Source organism: Trifolium pratense, linkage group LG5 (assembly GCF_020283565.1).
Source record: "Trifolium pratense cultivar HEN17-A07 linkage group LG5, ARS_RC_1.1, whole genome shotgun sequence".
Classification (NCBI taxonomy): Eukaryota; Viridiplantae; Streptophyta; class Magnoliopsida; order Fabales; family Fabaceae; genus Trifolium; species Trifolium pratense.
Window position 1 is genome coordinate 52,964,092 of NC_060063.1, and position 16,676 is coordinate 52,980,767.

The 16,676-nt window shown below is 34.1% G+C and overlaps 3 protein-coding genes across 6 annotated transcripts; 2 read left to right on the forward strand and 1 right to left on the reverse strand.

The window, feature by feature from the left end:
• Nucleotides 1-186: 186 nt before the first annotated feature.
• Nucleotides 187-3,589, reverse strand: LOC123883143 (protein NRT1/ PTR FAMILY 2.8-like). 2 transcript variants are annotated; one of them, XM_045931869.1, is made up of 4 exons: nucleotides 3,410-3,589; nucleotides 2,637-2,706; nucleotides 2,338-2,555; nucleotides 250-1,889 (listed from the first exon to the last, which is right to left on the reverse strand). In XM_045931869.1, the coding sequence occupies exons 1-4, from the start codon at nucleotides 3,410-3,412 to the stop codon at nucleotides 441-443; spliced, it is 1,740 nt and encodes a 579-aa protein (XP_045787825.1). In that variant the 5' UTR covers nucleotides 3,413-3,589; the 3' UTR covers nucleotides 250-440. The 2 variants fall into 2 exon arrangements, with proteins under 2 accessions (XP_045787824.1, XP_045787825.1); XM_045931868.1 differs by lacking the exon at nucleotides 3,410-3,589 and having other exon boundaries at nucleotides 187-1,889; nucleotides 2,637-2,847.
• A 3,964-nt stretch (nucleotides 3,590-7,553) lies between these two features.
• Nucleotides 7,554-12,285, forward strand: LOC123883144 (LRR receptor-like serine/threonine-protein kinase FEI 1). Its single transcript, XM_045931870.1, has 13 exons — nucleotides 7,554-7,926; nucleotides 8,102-8,240; nucleotides 8,340-8,411; nucleotides 8,504-8,575; nucleotides 8,845-8,916; nucleotides 9,109-9,180; nucleotides 9,267-9,338; nucleotides 9,785-9,891; nucleotides 10,026-10,205; nucleotides 10,300-10,632; nucleotides 10,726-10,977; nucleotides 11,537-11,670; nucleotides 11,765-12,285. Exons 1-13 carry the CDS (start codon nucleotides 7,842-7,844, stop codon nucleotides 11,984-11,986), a joined length of 1,812 nt encoding a protein of 603 aa, XP_045787826.1. The 5' UTR covers nucleotides 7,554-7,841; the 3' UTR covers nucleotides 11,987-12,285.
• A 297-nt stretch (nucleotides 12,286-12,582) lies between these two features.
• Nucleotides 12,583-16,174, forward strand: LOC123883145. Of its 3 annotated transcripts, XM_045931871.1 has the most exons (6): nucleotides 12,583-12,816; nucleotides 12,883-13,732; nucleotides 14,667-14,800; nucleotides 15,030-15,177; nucleotides 15,257-15,363; nucleotides 15,733-16,174. In XM_045931871.1, exons 2-6 carry the CDS (start codon nucleotides 13,456-13,458, stop codon nucleotides 15,772-15,774), a joined length of 708 nt encoding a protein of 235 aa, XP_045787827.1. In that variant the 5' UTR covers nucleotides 12,583-12,816; nucleotides 12,883-13,455; the 3' UTR covers nucleotides 15,775-16,174. The 3 variants fall into 3 exon arrangements, with proteins under 3 accessions (XP_045787827.1, XP_045787829.1, XP_045787828.1); XM_045931872.1 differs by lacking the exon at nucleotides 12,583-12,816 and having other exon boundaries at nucleotides 13,142-13,732; nucleotides 14,679-14,800; XM_045931873.1 differs by lacking the exons at nucleotides 12,583-12,816; nucleotides 15,030-15,177 and having other exon boundaries at nucleotides 13,138-13,732; nucleotides 15,178-15,363.
• The last annotated feature ends 502 nt before the right edge of the window (nucleotides 16,175-16,676 follow it).

Below are 16,676 nucleotides of genomic sequence, written 5' to 3' on the forward strand. Positions count from 1 at the left end.
TATTGTGGTATTTTATTGAGACTGCTGACCATATGATTGTGTTAAAGAAAATCATTCATCAAAGAAAGTTTAGATAAAAAAAGACGAAGTACTAGTAGACCGGAGAGAAACTCATTCGCGTATTGAAAGAAAAAGAAATTAACCTGAATGACCAAATTATAATAATGGAGGCAAAATGTAACCAAATTTAATCTCTAAACTTCTAATAAAATAAAACTAATCTCTAAACTAAAAGTTTACTAACTGACATACACATAAAGTGTTCAAGATAAACAAAAAAAAAAAGGATTTAAAACCATATACAACCATACCAAAACTGAACTACATAGAACTTCTTTAAGCTAAAGGAATCAACAATAAATAAAAGCATAAGCTCCAAAGAACTAAAGTTTATTAAATTTAAACTCAAGCAAAATGAGAGTATATGATCAAGTTTCCCTTCATATAGTGCCTATTATCTCCAACTCCATAGCCTTGTCCTCATCATCTTGCACCTTAGCTTTCTCAGTGTCCTTGCTGCTTATCAAATAATGGCTAGCAAAGAAATGGAAGTAGATAAAATTCAAAACACCAAGGGAAGCAATTAAATAATAATAGCAATCAAGCCTATTATGATTTATATCATGACCACCTAACCAAGGTGTTTGCCCTTTATGTGATGTTGCTATATGAACAACATTGACAATTAATGAACCAATGTAGTTAGCAATGGACAAGCTCAAAAAGAAGACGGCACCAGCAACGGTTCTCATAGATTCCGGTAATTGTAAGGTAAAATATTCCATTATAGCAACAGTAGCAAAGGCTTCGCTGAAACCCGACAGTGCAAACTGGGGTAAGAGCAAACCAAAGCTCACTGGCGAAGCAAACAAACCGTGTTTTAAAGCCAAGTCACGACGCTTCTTCTCAGTAATTGCAGCCACCAACATGCTTAAGATGGATAACAGAATCCCAATTCTGATTCTGTATGCCATGCTAATTCTTCTTGGAGCCGTTTTATTGATTCGCCTCATTATACGAATGTAGAAACACTCATAAATGCATATCCAAAATGCAAGTGCTAGCATTGAAACTAAATTCATCCAACCTGGTGGAACCTTGAAGTGCGGTCCAATAGACCTATCGGTTTGTATAACTTGAAGCACACCAAATGTGTTTTTTTGATCCATTACTATGAAAAAACAAATTCCTGTCACCCAAACTGGTAGAACTCCAAGCAAGCATTTCAAGTGTTCCACTTGTTGCAAACTACAAAGTCTCCAACCATTTTTCGCAATACCTTCGTTGTTCAGTTCACTTGGATCGGCTATTATAGCCGCCTTATCAAGAAACTTGAACCTACCTGTCTGAACAAGCCTAATGTTATCTGATTCCGATAATGTTGAAACAGGATCATATAAAGGTTTGTCAGAAAGTTGAAGTTTGAGTTTCCGACACGCTGCTGAAATCACCTTTGCAATGTCAGTAAAAACACTCCCTTGAGGTTTTTTGTAAACGTAAGTTTTATGGCCTAACAGAAAAATGGTTATTGAAAAAGCGAGACACGTCGTTGGAATTGCAAATCCTAAAGTCCAGCTTACATTGGTTTGAATATAGACAACACCAGTGAGTGCTATAACAAGTGCAATGGTGAAAGTGAAGTACCACCAATTAAAGAAACTCTCTAATTGCAGTCTTCCTTTTTTTGTCTTGGTGTCAAATTGGTCAGCACCAAAAGCAATGTTGCAAGGCCTAATTCCGCCAGCACCGATCGATAATAGTCCTAGACCTGCAAAGAGAACTCCTAGTTGCCAATTTTGTGGATGTTGACAAGTTGGTGTATGAATATTCTTGCAGCTAATAGGTCTCAGTTGATGAATACCAGCTGTTAGTGTAATGGTCAATATTCCCTGTCAAATAAAATCCAAGATTGGTTATGTTTATATCATTTGTAGCTAAATCACAGTCTCAACATGTAATAAGTTAGTCATGATTATAAATGGATAGACGCTCGAGTATGATCGCGGCGGCATAGGCCAGACTTGTAAACTTGGTGGTAGTATATAAAGTTTAATCAAATATTTGTACTACTATGTAAACCAACTCATTGCATATTAATAGAAAGGAATTACAATAATTAAAGTTAACATTTTTACATTAATTACAGCATACCAATGAATTAAAGTTAACATTTTTCTTTAATTCTGTTTCAATACATAGGGATAGGATCATAGGAACATGAAATGAAAGCATTTTATATAGAATGAAAAAAAAAATTACAATAAATATGTGCATGCCTGAAAAATTAATCAAAAATTAAAATAAGGAGTTTAGATGTTAATAATAATAATTAATTACCAGAAGTGATGCAATACAACCATAGAGGAGAGTCTTGAACCTGCCAAGATAAGTATCAGAAATGAAAGCACCAACTATTGATGCAATGTTTGAACATCCATTCCAAATTTGCACCACATTCACCACAAATAACCCACTTAGATTATAATTTGTCAGAAGATACACTGTTAGATTCGATATCAAACTCATCGAAGCCAATTTCTCGAACGATTCATTACCTTATAATTAAAAAACAAAACATTTCATGAATACCAATCATGCTTGTAACAACATTAATATATGAATGAAATGTAACATACCAATGATATATTTAACTGATCTCCATCCTCCTGCATCTCTAGATGAAGCTTCTTCTTCTTCTTGATCATGCTGTAGGTGGAGTGAAGAAGAAGTAGAATTAGTGTTCACAACATTCTCCTCCATTTCTGATGATTCTACCTCTCTCTCTTCTACTCTTTTTCTTTCTAAGTACTAGCTACTAACTATATTCCTTGATGATACATTTTACCATTTCAAATGGCGGCTCATAATGTTTTCATGGTTCCTCAAAACTAGCCTAGTAACTTGTTGGAGATGATCAACGTGTCCTTTATAATAGGAAAACATTCTTTTTGTTTTTTCATTTTATTATAGAAAAATGTTAGTTCCTCAAAATCCTATGTTGTTTAGTGTACGTGTGTGTCATTCAAAAAGATATGTGGAGACTTAGTCCAAAGGAAACAAAACGTGAATCATATGATCCTTTTTTCATTAACATTTCCATTTTAAATTACATTTTCTTTTTTAATAAAAATAGATAGATAAAAATTATCAAAAAAAAATAAAATAGATAGATAGATAAAATGCAAAAATCATCATCTCATAAGTCAGAACTCAACTGACAAAATGCTGAAATTGTTAGGCCGGACATCGTGACCCGGGTTCGATCCCGAATTTTACAATCATATATGAGTTTAATTTTGGTGGATTAGCACTTCATCCAAAACAAAAACAAAAAATGCAAAAATCATCAAAACAGTGTCGTTTTGTTTAATATTAATACGAAGGAGAAGAAGGATTGGGAGTTAGTTACCATCCAAAATCGTTTCCAAACGACATCGTTTTGCTACCTTGAGAAGGGAACAAAAACTGATGGCGAGCAGCATCTGGTAGTATCGCATCTACTCCGCCGGTCCGGCCAGTCACCGGTTTGAACCCGAACCGGTTTCATTTCTTCGGAGAACCGGTGAACCAGTCTTATAGAAAAAGTGGTTGGAACCGGCATTGTGTAAGTAAATGTGAGCGAGAGTAAGAAAAGAAGCGAGATGTGCCACCGTGACAGCATCGGGACACGTCAGCCATCATTCTAGGTCAGGACTCTTGTAAAATTTTGCGATTTTGTAAGGATAAAAATAAAATAAATTATTTAGAAAACCAAAATCAAATTTAAGTATTTTTTCAATATTTATCATTATCAAATTCATGAGTCAAAAAATTATTAGCTTAATTAGTAAAATGGTCCCTTAAAGATATTTTTGATTTTAGATTGGCCCCTTAAAAAAAAAAGGGTTCGAATAGGTCCCTTAAAAAAAAAGTCCGAATAGGTCCCTTAAAGACATCTCCGTTAATCAGTTTGGTCCCTAAAAAAAGGTCCGAATAGGACAAAACTGATTAACGCATATGTCTTTAAGGGACCTATTCCGACATTTTTTCTTTAAGGGACCTATTCAGAGCTTTTTTTCTTTCAGAGACCAATGTGAAACCAAAAATGTCTTTAAGGGACCATTTTACTAATTAAGCCAAAAAATCATTATCAAATTCAAAAACAAAAACAATTAAAAAACCTAACGAATTTTGTTTTGATTAATTACACTCTCATTTCTTGAAAGAAGTTTGAATTACATTATTTTTTTAACCGATTTTGGTAATTTATCTAAGATTTGTATTTTATTTTGTATAGTTTCATATTAGCAAGAGGGCTGATCGTGTAAGGACTGTTTGGAAAAAATCGACAATTGGAAGATACAAGTGCAACATTGATGTGTTGTTTTCGGCTCAACAAAATCGTGTGGGCTTGGGAGTGTGCATGCATTCGTGATGATGAAGGTCTGTTTGTGTTAGCCAAAACTATGTGGATTTCACCAATATGTAGTGTGAACTTAGGCGAGGCATTGAGACTCTTTCATGCCATCAATTGGGTTCATGAGCTTCAACTCCAAAGGGTAGATTTAGCACTTGATTCAAAAATAGTGGTTGACTATTTCCATAAGGGAGGGTTCGATATTACTGAGTTTGGGGATGTGTTGAATGAATGTATTCATAGTTTTAAGTCATATTTTGAAAAATCTCGTGTTGAGTTTAATAGGAGACAAGCGAATGAGGTAGCTCATGCTTTAGCCAGGGTAGCCCTATCTATAGCTCGCTCCCATGTTTTCATTGATGTACCGACATGTATAAGTCATTTGATTATGAGTGAAATGCTATAAGTATCCTTTTGTAAAAAAAATAAAATAAATTAACATATTATATATTGTTCTGGACAGGCCAACGACACATAAAGCCAATAGCCCATTTAAATCCTAAAGCCAACATTGCTTCCGTCATCATCAATGAGGTGTATTGTTCTCACAAGGCCTCATCCGCGGAGTATAAATAACACTTCTTCAGGTTCAACATACTGGTATGATACACTACTCATATTGGATAAATGATCTCTGTCATGAGATATTCATGTTTCATTCCACTCACACAATGAGACTCATAATACGGTTATGCACGTAATCTACTATATATATATATATATATATATATATATATATATATATATATATATATGTGCATGTATTAATTCATCCTTAAGATATACACATTTCACCTATTTCATACACTTTCATCTCGAGCAATTACTAACTTGAGTGTTGCCCTGCTAACATTTAGGACAAAAGTGTTCTTTTTGCGGCGGGTATTGTGACATGAATGTTGCCTGTTAGCAAAATCATCTATTTATATTTATCTTAATTCTAGCACCTTTAATTAGATTGTTTCTTTTAATTTATTCCATGTTCTAGAAACAATAGTAATTTTATTAGGTGTCATTTATTTAATACTACTGGTTGTAATATCCTTTCCCCTATGAGGGCATTGTTGTAATTTTGGAAACCCTTTTATAGTCCTTGCGGCTAGGTTGAGTGACAACAAGCAAAAACGTTATAATCATCTCTTCTCTCAATATTCTGTTTGTTCATCTCTTTAGTTTTATTTCAATGAATTCTATTCATTCATTGGAATTCCTGGATAAAACTCGGATTATTTCGATCTCCCTAATAGTCCAACCCTTCCAAACTGTTACAGAACCCAGTTTCAGAAGCAACCGTCCAACTGCAAGGGAACATCAAAAACCTCGTTAAAGCCACCAGATCAGAACCAAACTCAGCCACAAATCCCAATTTCCAAACGATTTGTTGTACCATGAAACATCGTAACAAGAGAAGAACGAGTCAAGATCCTCAATTTTCAAATATTTTCATTTCTTCTATTACTATATAATTTTGGAAATATAAATACAAAAGTGTGACATTAAATGAAGTGAAATTACTTTTATGCACCCCAAAATATTTAAAAACTTTAGTGATAAAAAAAAAAGAAAAAAATTGAAAATGGAGAGGATCCCAACTCGAAAAGAACCCCAACCAACGGAACCAGCATGATTCAATATCTTTTTCTAGAATAATTTTGAAACTTAATTTATTTTTTTTTGTGAAGAACTTAAAATTTAATTTAAAAGGGACGTGAGATTAACTTGACCAAAGAGAGGAACTTTGAGTCAAAAAATTAAAATTCATTCGCAAACCAAGTATGATTGCTATCAATGTCTGTCGTTTCTGAGAAAAATTAAAATTAAAATTAAAACCCCACTCACCTACGTGGCATCAACACCTCTTCTCATTGGTCTTAACACATTACAAACCCTACAATCACCGGCGCGTATACTTTCTAGCCTTCTCAGGCGAGTGTTAAAAGATTTCTCTTTTGAATCTCTCCCTGAACAACGGCTTCTTCACACTGTACCACCACTTTTCATATCAACTTTCAAAAAATTGTCTTTTTTCACATAAGATAAAATATAAAAAAAATGGAGTATACCCAAAGCATTCATTCACTTTCCTTTTTATATTCATGCTTCAAATTATAATTATTACTCCCTCCGTCCCAAAAAGAATGACCCAGTTGACCGAAACACGCATGTCAATGCATAACTTTGGCGACTAATATCTTTAATTGTATAATAGTAAAAATTATAAAAAATTGATATTTTGAAAATACTCATCGAGACGAATCTAACAACATCTTATATGTTAATATTTATTTTTATTTATTAATAGAAAAATATGGTCAAAACAATATATATGAATAGTGCATATATTCAAAATGGGTCATTCTTTTTGGGACGGAGGGAGTACTGTATTTAGTTAAACAAAAAAAAAAATAAAAAAATATACTGTTAAAAAATTGATTATGGCACTCTTTGCTAAGTCCAATAAGCTAGCTTATAGCTTATTGAACTAGCTTATAAGCTTGTTTGAAAAAAATATGAAGTGTTTGGTAATGAGCTTCTCTAACTAGCTTATAGCGTTTTTTGATATGCTATTTCAAGTAGCGTATGAGCTTATAGCTTATAGCTTTTTCATTTTATTCCATATTTAATCTCATTAATTTTATTTATTTATTTTTTAAAAATTATAATAACTACCCACTAACACTTACCAAAAAAAAAAACACTACCCACTAATCATGTATTTTTATGTCATTTTGTACTTACAACAGCTAAATTTGCCAAACACTTTAATTTTATTCTACTAGCTTTTCAGCTATCAGCTATAAGCTAGCTTTTCAGCTATAAGTTAGCTTATCAGCTATCAGCTAGCTTATAGCTTATTTTTACCAACCAGAGCCTATATAGTTTCCATGAGCTTAACTCAATTGGTAAGAGACATACTATCTTCGGCCTTAATTATAAGAAAATTTCCACTTTTTAGATTCATTTGATAACTAATATATCTGGTCTATAATTAAGGCCAAATACAATATCTGAAAAGTGCATATTTGATTATAATTAAGGTCGGAGGGAGTAATATTTTATATGCAGAGATTGAAATTCGAACTCCAAACACTTCATTTATCCATATTAAAGGTGAAATTTCTGATTGTTAAATTACGGAGAGTTTGAGTTTGAATATGAATCACACTATTTTATTCACTAAATATTTTAAATTTTAAATTTTTTTTGCACTGGTAATGTTTTTCTTATTATTTTTAGTTCAAATCTCAAACTAAAAATCATGGAACCCCCTTTTTTGGTCTACATTGTCATCACACTCACTCCACCCACTAGTTCAAAAAATCATCACTTCAACACTCTCTCTCTCTCTCTCTCTCTCTCTCTCTCTCTTTGAGTGTTGCAAGTGAAAGTGTTTTCATTCCCACCATTCAACTTCAAAACCCTCATTTGATTGAGACTCTTCAAAATGGAAATCACCATTGTAGCTTGTGCTTTCTTACTGATTTTCACAACATTTTTCAACCCTTCTTCTCTTGCTCTCACCCAAGATGGTAAGAACTTTCTTCTTCAAACCCTATTTTATGTTGTACTGAACTTTTTCCAACAAGTTTCTATTTTTATGTACTTTGTCACAATAATTGTATTTACTATTTAGTACTTTTCTACCCATTTTTGTGATTTTGTTTAAAGTTTTAAACTTTAAGTGTTTTTTATTAAATTTGTTAGGTCAAACGTTGTTGGAGATCAAAAACACTTTGAATGACACTAAGAATGTTCTTAGCAACTGGCAAGAGTTTGATGAGTCTCATTGTGCATGGACTGGAATCTCATGTCATCCTGGTGATGAACAAAGAGTTCGCTCAATGTATGTATTGTAACCACAACTATGTTTTTCATTCTATTATTTGTTTTTTTCTCACTTTCTGAGCTGAATATGAAACTAAATTTGTCTTGTGTTGTTCAGAAATCTACCATATATGCAGCTTGGGGGAATAATATCTCCCAGCATTGGTAAACTGAGTAGACTTCAGAGATTGTAAGTACAAAATGTTCTTCTTTGTATCATTGGTGCATTTAGTTCTTTAGATTATTGTCATTCTTATTTTATTCAATGGTTTAATGAATTAGGGCGCTTCATCAGAATGGCTTGCATGGAATCATTCCTACTGAGATTACCAATTGTACTGAGCTTAGAGCCCTGTAAGTGAAAATCGAAAATTGTTCACTTTCTATGAAGCACGGACACTCCTTGGATTAGGCGTGTCCCTGTGTCTGACACACATCGGTGTTGGACACTGATACTTAAAATTACATTGAATTGTGTCATTTTCTCAAATTATTATGGGTGCCGAAGTGTCAGGTGTCTATGTCCGTGCTTCATAGCTTCTTTGCTAGAAATTTTCCTTGTCTATTTCGTTTTTTTTTTTCCTAATACCATGATGGAATGATTCATTTGACTCTATTGAAAGGTACTTGAGGGCTAATTTTTTCCAAGGAGGGTTACCAGCTGGCATCGGAAACCTTTCATTTTTAAATATATTGTAAGTCCCGCTCTCTTGTTTTATTACGATTTACGGTCCCTTTATAATGAAATGGATTGATTTCTAGTTTTTCTTAATAGCTATGGACCTAACTATCTTATTTCAGCTTTCAGTTCAATTGAATAGTTTTAGTTACTCAACTGCATTTTTAGTTGTTTTCATTTATGATTTTGATGCAAACTTTAAATACAGGGATGTATCAAGCAATGGATTAAAAGGATCTATTCCTTCCTCTATTGGTCGTCTCTCACATTTGCAAGTTTTGTAAGTAAATTTAGCATTTATAGCTCAGTGTCATAATGATACTGAAAACCAATTTTCAGTAATGCTGATCTTCCTTGTTGTATTAGGAACCTGTCTACCAATTTCTTTTCTGGTGAAATCCCTGACATTGGAGTACTAAGCACCTTCCAGAAGAACTCGTATGTATTCTTTCCTCGTAATCCTTGTAATGTCATGTGGTTTAGCTGATGCGTTGTAGCCATTAGATCAAATCAAACATGATTTGGAATTTTCTGAGATTTTGTAATGATAATGAACAAGTCTACTTTTTTTTTATTTTTTATGTGCTGTAGTATGGTGATGAGATCAGAAACTTGAATAGGATTATAGTTACAAATGTTTAAAATCGCTAGAGTCTAGTAATAGTGCAAGTTTTGTAATTCCTTATAAGATTATTAAAAGTAATGTGAGTTGTGGTTTTCTCTAGTTTCTCGTCTATTAAGAGTTGGTTGTATTGCCGACTGCTAGTAATTGTTCAGATTATTGTTTTTCCTGTTATTTTGTGTTTGTTCTATGCATTTTGGGGAACAAGTTCGTTTCATTGCATGTTTATACTGCTAATCATTAATTAATTTCATATGAATAGGTTCTTTGGCAATTCAGATCTTTGTGGAAGGCAACTAGAAAAGCCATGTCGAACATCACTTGGTTTCCCTGTGGTGATACCACATGCCGAAAGTGACGAAGCTGCAGGTAAGAATAAGACAAATCCTTAGATTGATTTCTAAGTACTATCTTGTATGAGTTACTATAGTAATAGCTTATTTCCATGTTTAGTAGTTTACATTTGCCTGAAATGTATAATAATTTAATTTAAATCTATGCAGTCCCTCCTACTACCAAAAGATCTTCACATTACATGAAGGCTGTGCTAATTGGGGCAGTGGCAACTTTGGGTCTCGCACTTATCATAACCCTTTCATTACTCTGGATTCGTTCGACATCAAAGAAGGAAAGAGCTGCTAAGAAATACATAGAAGTCAAGAAGCAAGTTGATCCATCAGCTAGTAAGGGCGATATCTCAATTATGACAAACTCACATTAACAACAGAAGAATAAAAAAACTCATTCTTTGTAAATTCTAACTTATTCTTTTAACAGGCGCTAAACTTATTACGTTCCATGGTGATATGCCATACACATCATCTGAAATCATAGAAAAGCTGGAGTCTCTAGATGAAGAGGATATAGTAGGGTCAGGAGGATTCGGTACTGTTTACCGAATGGTGATGAATGATATTGGTACATTTGCTGTTAAGCGAATTGACCGAAGCCGGGAAGGGTCTGATCAAGTGTTTGAAAGGGAACTAGAGATCTTGGGCAGCATCAAGCACATAAATTTAGTAAACCTACGTGGTTACTGCAGGCTACCTTCTTCAAGGCTACTTATCTATGATTATGTGGCCTTAGGCAGCTTAGATGATCTCTTGCATGGTATGCTAATTATTCATTTATATACACTCAATTATTTTCCCTAAGACAGCTTAAATGATAGACTAACTCTTGAATTGGTCATATTTTCCTCAGAAAATACCGAACGACAACCCTTGAATTGGAATGATCGGCTAAAGATAACCCTTGGTTCTGCCCGGGGTTTGGCATACTTGCACCATGAATGTTCCCCGAAAATTGTGCATCGTGACATAAAGTCTAGCAACATCCTTCTTAATGAAAACATGGAGCCTCACATCTCTGATTTTGGTCTTGCAAAGCTCTTGGTTGATGAAGATGCACATGTTACCACGGTGGTTGCTGGCACATTTGGCTATTTGGCACCAGGTATGTATTTTGTAGCTCTGAATATTTATCTTGTCTTTTGTGCGTAAAGTCACCATATTACATTTAAGCATGGTGGTCTTTAGTTACATCTTTGAAATATATATGCAAAGTCTTTTATATTTTTTTTTTGTTGCATTGATTTCCTGGCTATAAATCAGTTGCACAAAAACTCTCGGCTATAATGTTAACTGTATATGCATTATGGTGCAAGTATTTGTTAACAATGTTACAACCGTGAAATCAAAATTAAGCATCTTCAGCTCTTTGACATTATAATTGTCACTATTATAATCTGCTGAAAGAGGGGCAGCCATCGAGGTTTTGAAATTGGCGATGTCTTTTTGAAGAACTTTATTATCTGCAGTATAATATGGTCAAGCTATTCTATATTACGATATTGAAATCAATATCATATATGTATGCACTTGGTAGTTAGTCGGCTGCTTATTAATTAATTTAAAAATATTATTAGATGCTTAACTGATACTTCAAAGTAGATTTTGGATATCTCGGTAAACCAACTGAATGATTTATGGTTTGTTATTTATACATCGATCAGAGTATCTACAAAGTGGGAGAGCCACTGAGAAGTCAGATGTATACAGCTTTGGAGTTTTATTACTCGAACTTGTAACTGGAAAGAGGCCTACGGATCCTTCCTTTGTCAAGAGAGGCTTAAATGTTGTTGGTTGGGTAAGCTTTTAACTTATTCAATACATATCCTTGGTAACATGATGAGAATTTTCATACATAATTTTGCTGAAGTTTTGGCAATTAATTTTTGCAGATGAACACATTATTGAAAGAAAACAGATTGGAAGACGTGGTTGACAGAAGATGCAGTGGTGTCGATGCTGAAACTCTTGAAGTAATTTTGGAGCTAGCAGCAAGATGTACTGATTCAAATGCAGATGACCGTCCATCGATGAATCAAGTATTGCAGTTGCTGGAACAAGAGGTCATGTCTCCTTGTCCAAGTGAATTTTACGAGTCCCATTCAGATCACTGATAATGGCTAATGATGCATACTTTCTTCCCATTTGCGGCTTGGGTTTGTAGAAAAGTTTTGTACCAAATGTTGTAACAACCATTTGTAAATAGATTTGTAATTTATCTCCTTGTCCAAAACAAAACCAAAAGGACAACTTGGAGATGGCAGTGGTTTTTGGTATTTGGAATGATGTTTTTCCGTTCTCGGCTTCTTGCTACAGAAGGAAATGTCATCGTTTTTTGTTCTTGCACTCATGAGCATTGGGAGACTAATCAAGTTGTTAGTTAAATTCGGTCTATCTATGGACAATTTTGCAATATTTGCCATGTTGTTCCTGCTTTCTTTTTAGTTCTACAGCAGTTTAGTTTTGTTCTGCCAAATGTTCACAAAAAATTCTCAACAAAAAGGCAAAACAAAATTAAAAACCAATGATTTCAGCATGTTTCATTATTGTTTTCTAGTAATTTAGTGTATTTGGAATGGTTATGAGTAGTTTGAGGTTCATTTTGTTTTTCAATAGCTTCTTATAATTTTTAAAAATTGGTTTGAAAAAAAGAACTTTACAGAACAAAGACTTGAAGTCAAAATGAAGAACTCCCCTAACTACCCCCAATATAAGTTTTTTTTCTTCTTCTAATAACCCTTGTTTCGGACTGACCAATGGACCAAATCTGACTTCATCCTTGGATCTGCTCTGGCTCACAATGGCTAATCAGTTTGCAACGCCTCCCAACGGCTACCAAATTTTGACATCGATGAGCGCTCGTTTTAGTAACAGGCTATTCCATGAATGTCCAACAGCTCATTTCCAGAGCGCCTATGCAAACAACTCTTCACAGCAGCATTAGGTATGTTATCTTATCCTCAAAATTTCCACTCTTGCTCTCGTAGTGACTTCAACAGATTGTTTACAGATTCATCCTTTATCACTTGATGAAAGTTGTTCCAGTTCGGTCTACGATGACCTCAAAACCCAATGTAAGTTTGAATGTAAAAAAAACTTTATTCCACCTAAAAAAAAAAACTTTAAAAAAGTATATTTTAAAAAAGAGTGATTTTTGAAAAAATGTGGAGCAGAGAAAATTGTTTAGAGGAGAGATTGGATGAAGACCACAAAGTGAGAAGAGGTAGAGGTACTCCTAATACTAATAGTAATAGTCGTGTGTACAAGATAAACCATGGTTTTGTTTTATTGTATTTTGCTTATATATATGCCACAAGTTTCAATCAATTAATTAATTAATTTAATAAAGGTTGTAATTGGAGTGATTATTAAGTTAAGGAAATACTAGGAAAAAGGTGGGTGGTTCCGTGGTTTTTGTTATTGGTTGGGTGACCTTTGGGGGTTTTGAAAGGCTAATTTGTGTCTCAATGCCAATGGTCGTGTCTTTTCTCGTTTTCTTAATCCTACATGCAACCCTGTCATGTTGAGTTCTATAGAGGGAATTAAGGACTTGTGAGTTTTCTTCATTTTAAGATCAATAAAAATGCTCCTAATGTCTTCTTCTTCAATTGTTTGTGGTAGTAGTAGTACCAAATTTATGGTACCATTATCATTACCACCATCTTTTAACATCAAACATAGGAAGAAAGGATTGGTTTTTGATTATTGTGGTTTTAATAAAAATAATAAAGTACTAGGAAGAAGGCATGTGGTTATTAAGGCATCAAGTGACGTGGCATCACCTTCCTTCTGGGAGAATTTCAAACCTCCCAAATCCTCTTCCACTCATTCCTTCAGTGACATTCTCTGGCCTTCTGCAGGTATGCTACTAATTTCTTTCAACCTTTCCTTTATTTTTATTGTTCTTTTGGATCATGTCATTTTTAGATTGCAATGATATGAAGAATATGAAACTCATTTGTACTAACCATCTTACTAATTATAGTGCTAAATAGATTTAGAATCATTATTAGACACAGTAACTAATCACATCAACATATTTAAATAATTTTAAGCATAATATAGTATATTGTCAGTTTAATAGAGTTCAGTGACCTTTTGTCCTCGTTAGCTTGGTTCAGTTGGTAGGGACATCACATATATTATGCAGGATCCAGAGTTTGAACTCGGAACACTCCATTTATTTACCTTTAAAGTGGAATTTCTAGCCACTAGACTACTAGACAAAAAAACAGAAGAGTCAATAACCTTTTTGAGATAATCCTAATCTCAGGAACCTATTTGAGAATGTCATACAAAATCAAGGACTAATTTGGTGGTTTACTCATATGAGTTAACTAAGTGGTTGAATTGAAGTGGTTAAGGAGCTTCAATGGATACGAATTGATCGGGAACACGTGAGTTGATTCTGTGTCAGACTTTATTTACCTAATGAACAAACTCCCAAAGTATTAAGAGCCAAAAAAATAGATATTATGAATTTAATTACTGTACTTTGCAACAATAGTATAAAAGGTACATACATTAATTATATCTGGTATGGATATCTTTATGCAACTTGTAATAAAATATGTTATAACAGCTTGACAACAGAGTTAAATATGATTAACAACTATAATTTTCTTACCCTATCGGTACACCAATGTTATGATCTTGAAAAATCATTCTTCCATTACCATTATTTTAACTACCTCAATTATACAGGTCTGAAGATCACTTATTAATATCTTTTGGTATAAAAATCTGATGACTTTAAATGTTTCTCCTTTTGTTTGTGCTTATTAAAATCATAAGGGGCATTTGCAGCAATGGCCATATTGGGAAAACTGGATCAGTTATTGACACCAAAAGGTCTCTCAATCACAGTTGCACCATTAGGAGCAGTTTCTGCAATCCTCTTTGCCACTCCCCAAGCCCCTTCTGCACGGGTACTACTACTGTTACTACCTCTTTGATACAGTGATATGTGACACAGACACGTACACCACACATGACACAGACACATGAATACTGATAATAATTTTAAAACATTAGTTAAATGTGATCACATGTGTTGTAGGTGTTGGACACCGGACACACTTTCGATCATAAGTGTCTGCTTCAGAGATACAATGTCTAAATCGAGTTTCTTAAAATCACCTAATTGTGATTATGCAGAAGTACAATATGTTGATGGCCCAAATAGGTTGTGCAGCCATTGGTGTCTTAGCGTTTACATTATTCGGACCTGGATGGCTAGCCAAGAGTGCTAGCGTTGCAGCTTGTGTTGCTTACATGATTTACACAGACACTATTCACCCCCCAGGTATTTTTGCTTCTTTGTGGTTTGAAACAAGTATCTATCTCCAGCATTATTAAGCCCGCAAACTTTGCTGAATGTACAGCCGTAAGCATGCCGTTGCTTTTCATTGATGGTGTTAAGTTGCAACACTTGAGTTTCTGGTATGTTTTGTATCCCGGTGCAGCAGGATGCATTCTACTTTGTTTCATTGTAAGCAATCTATCTATCTACATATTAATCTATTTTTACTATCAATAAAATAATGATTTAGTAGATACGTACGTGTCCATTCTTTTGAAAACTAAACCAAACATCGAACTAATGAGATCTCCAATTCATGGTTCAACTGCTTTAAACCGTTCAAACCGTAGGCAGTTACGGTTCATGATTCAACCAATTGAACTGTCCATATTCTGCACATGTCATCTTATTATTTTGTTTTCGCCAAAAACGAGTTTTTAGTATTCGGTTCATCGCTACTATCTTTTACTTAATCTATAGCATCCATGTCTCCCTTTCTCCCGCAATGAGTTCCTCATTGCAAGTTTACTAATTGGTAGACCTGAATTTTTTGTTCAGCAAGAGGTTGTTCTATACATGAAGAAAAATTTCAAATTCTGATCCTACTTTTCACAACCATGATTGATTGCTACATCTCATTAGCTCCGTTGGTAGCCAAGGACTATCCTTCTGCTATATCTTCAAAATTCCAATTTGAAATACCGAAGGTCGCAGGAGAACATTCTTAGATCAGAATTCAAAACTGTAAGTAGTGAGCATCCTCCAACCGAAAATAAAATAGTGTCCTAGATTTTCTTCCAGAACCAAAGCTCCAGTGGAAATTATGCGGACGGTTCAAATTTGCTGCTCTCAAATTGCAACATTGTATCGGAATGAGTTCATTGTGTGTATATTGTATCTTATCTGTAATTTTATTGACAATATTACTTGTATACATTGCTTCTCAATGGTTTCTCATCTGTTATCTTGCTTATAAAGTTTCTATTGAAATTTTAACCAATGCCTTGTAAATACAATTTTCAGTGAAGTTTTTTTAATAGCTTTTTTAACCAGTGTCTTAGCAGAAAACAATGTGAAAATAAAAAATACCCTCAAATAGAAAATGTTATGCAACAAATCCTTTTGTGCTAGCAAGAAAAAACCAGATGACAATTGAGTGGTATGATGGTATCCCCAAAAACCCTCAAAGCAAGACCGTGCATAAGAAATTTCAGAATCCATGTTACCACTGCAAGTCCAATGCAACACCATTGGGTGACGACCATGGATCATTAAAATTAAAATATGCAAAAGCCATCACCATTAGTCATTCGAAAAGATCATACCACAGAAATTCCGCCGTTGCGAGCTCTTCGCCATGAACTAGCGCACCAGAAATTTGAGCTGACAACGGCTATGCAAAGCCTTCAAATAACATGACAGTATGTTGCCTAGGTACGTGTATGGTACCGGTATCCGATACAGGTGCCGGTACCAGGTACGAAGTACGACATTTTTAGAAA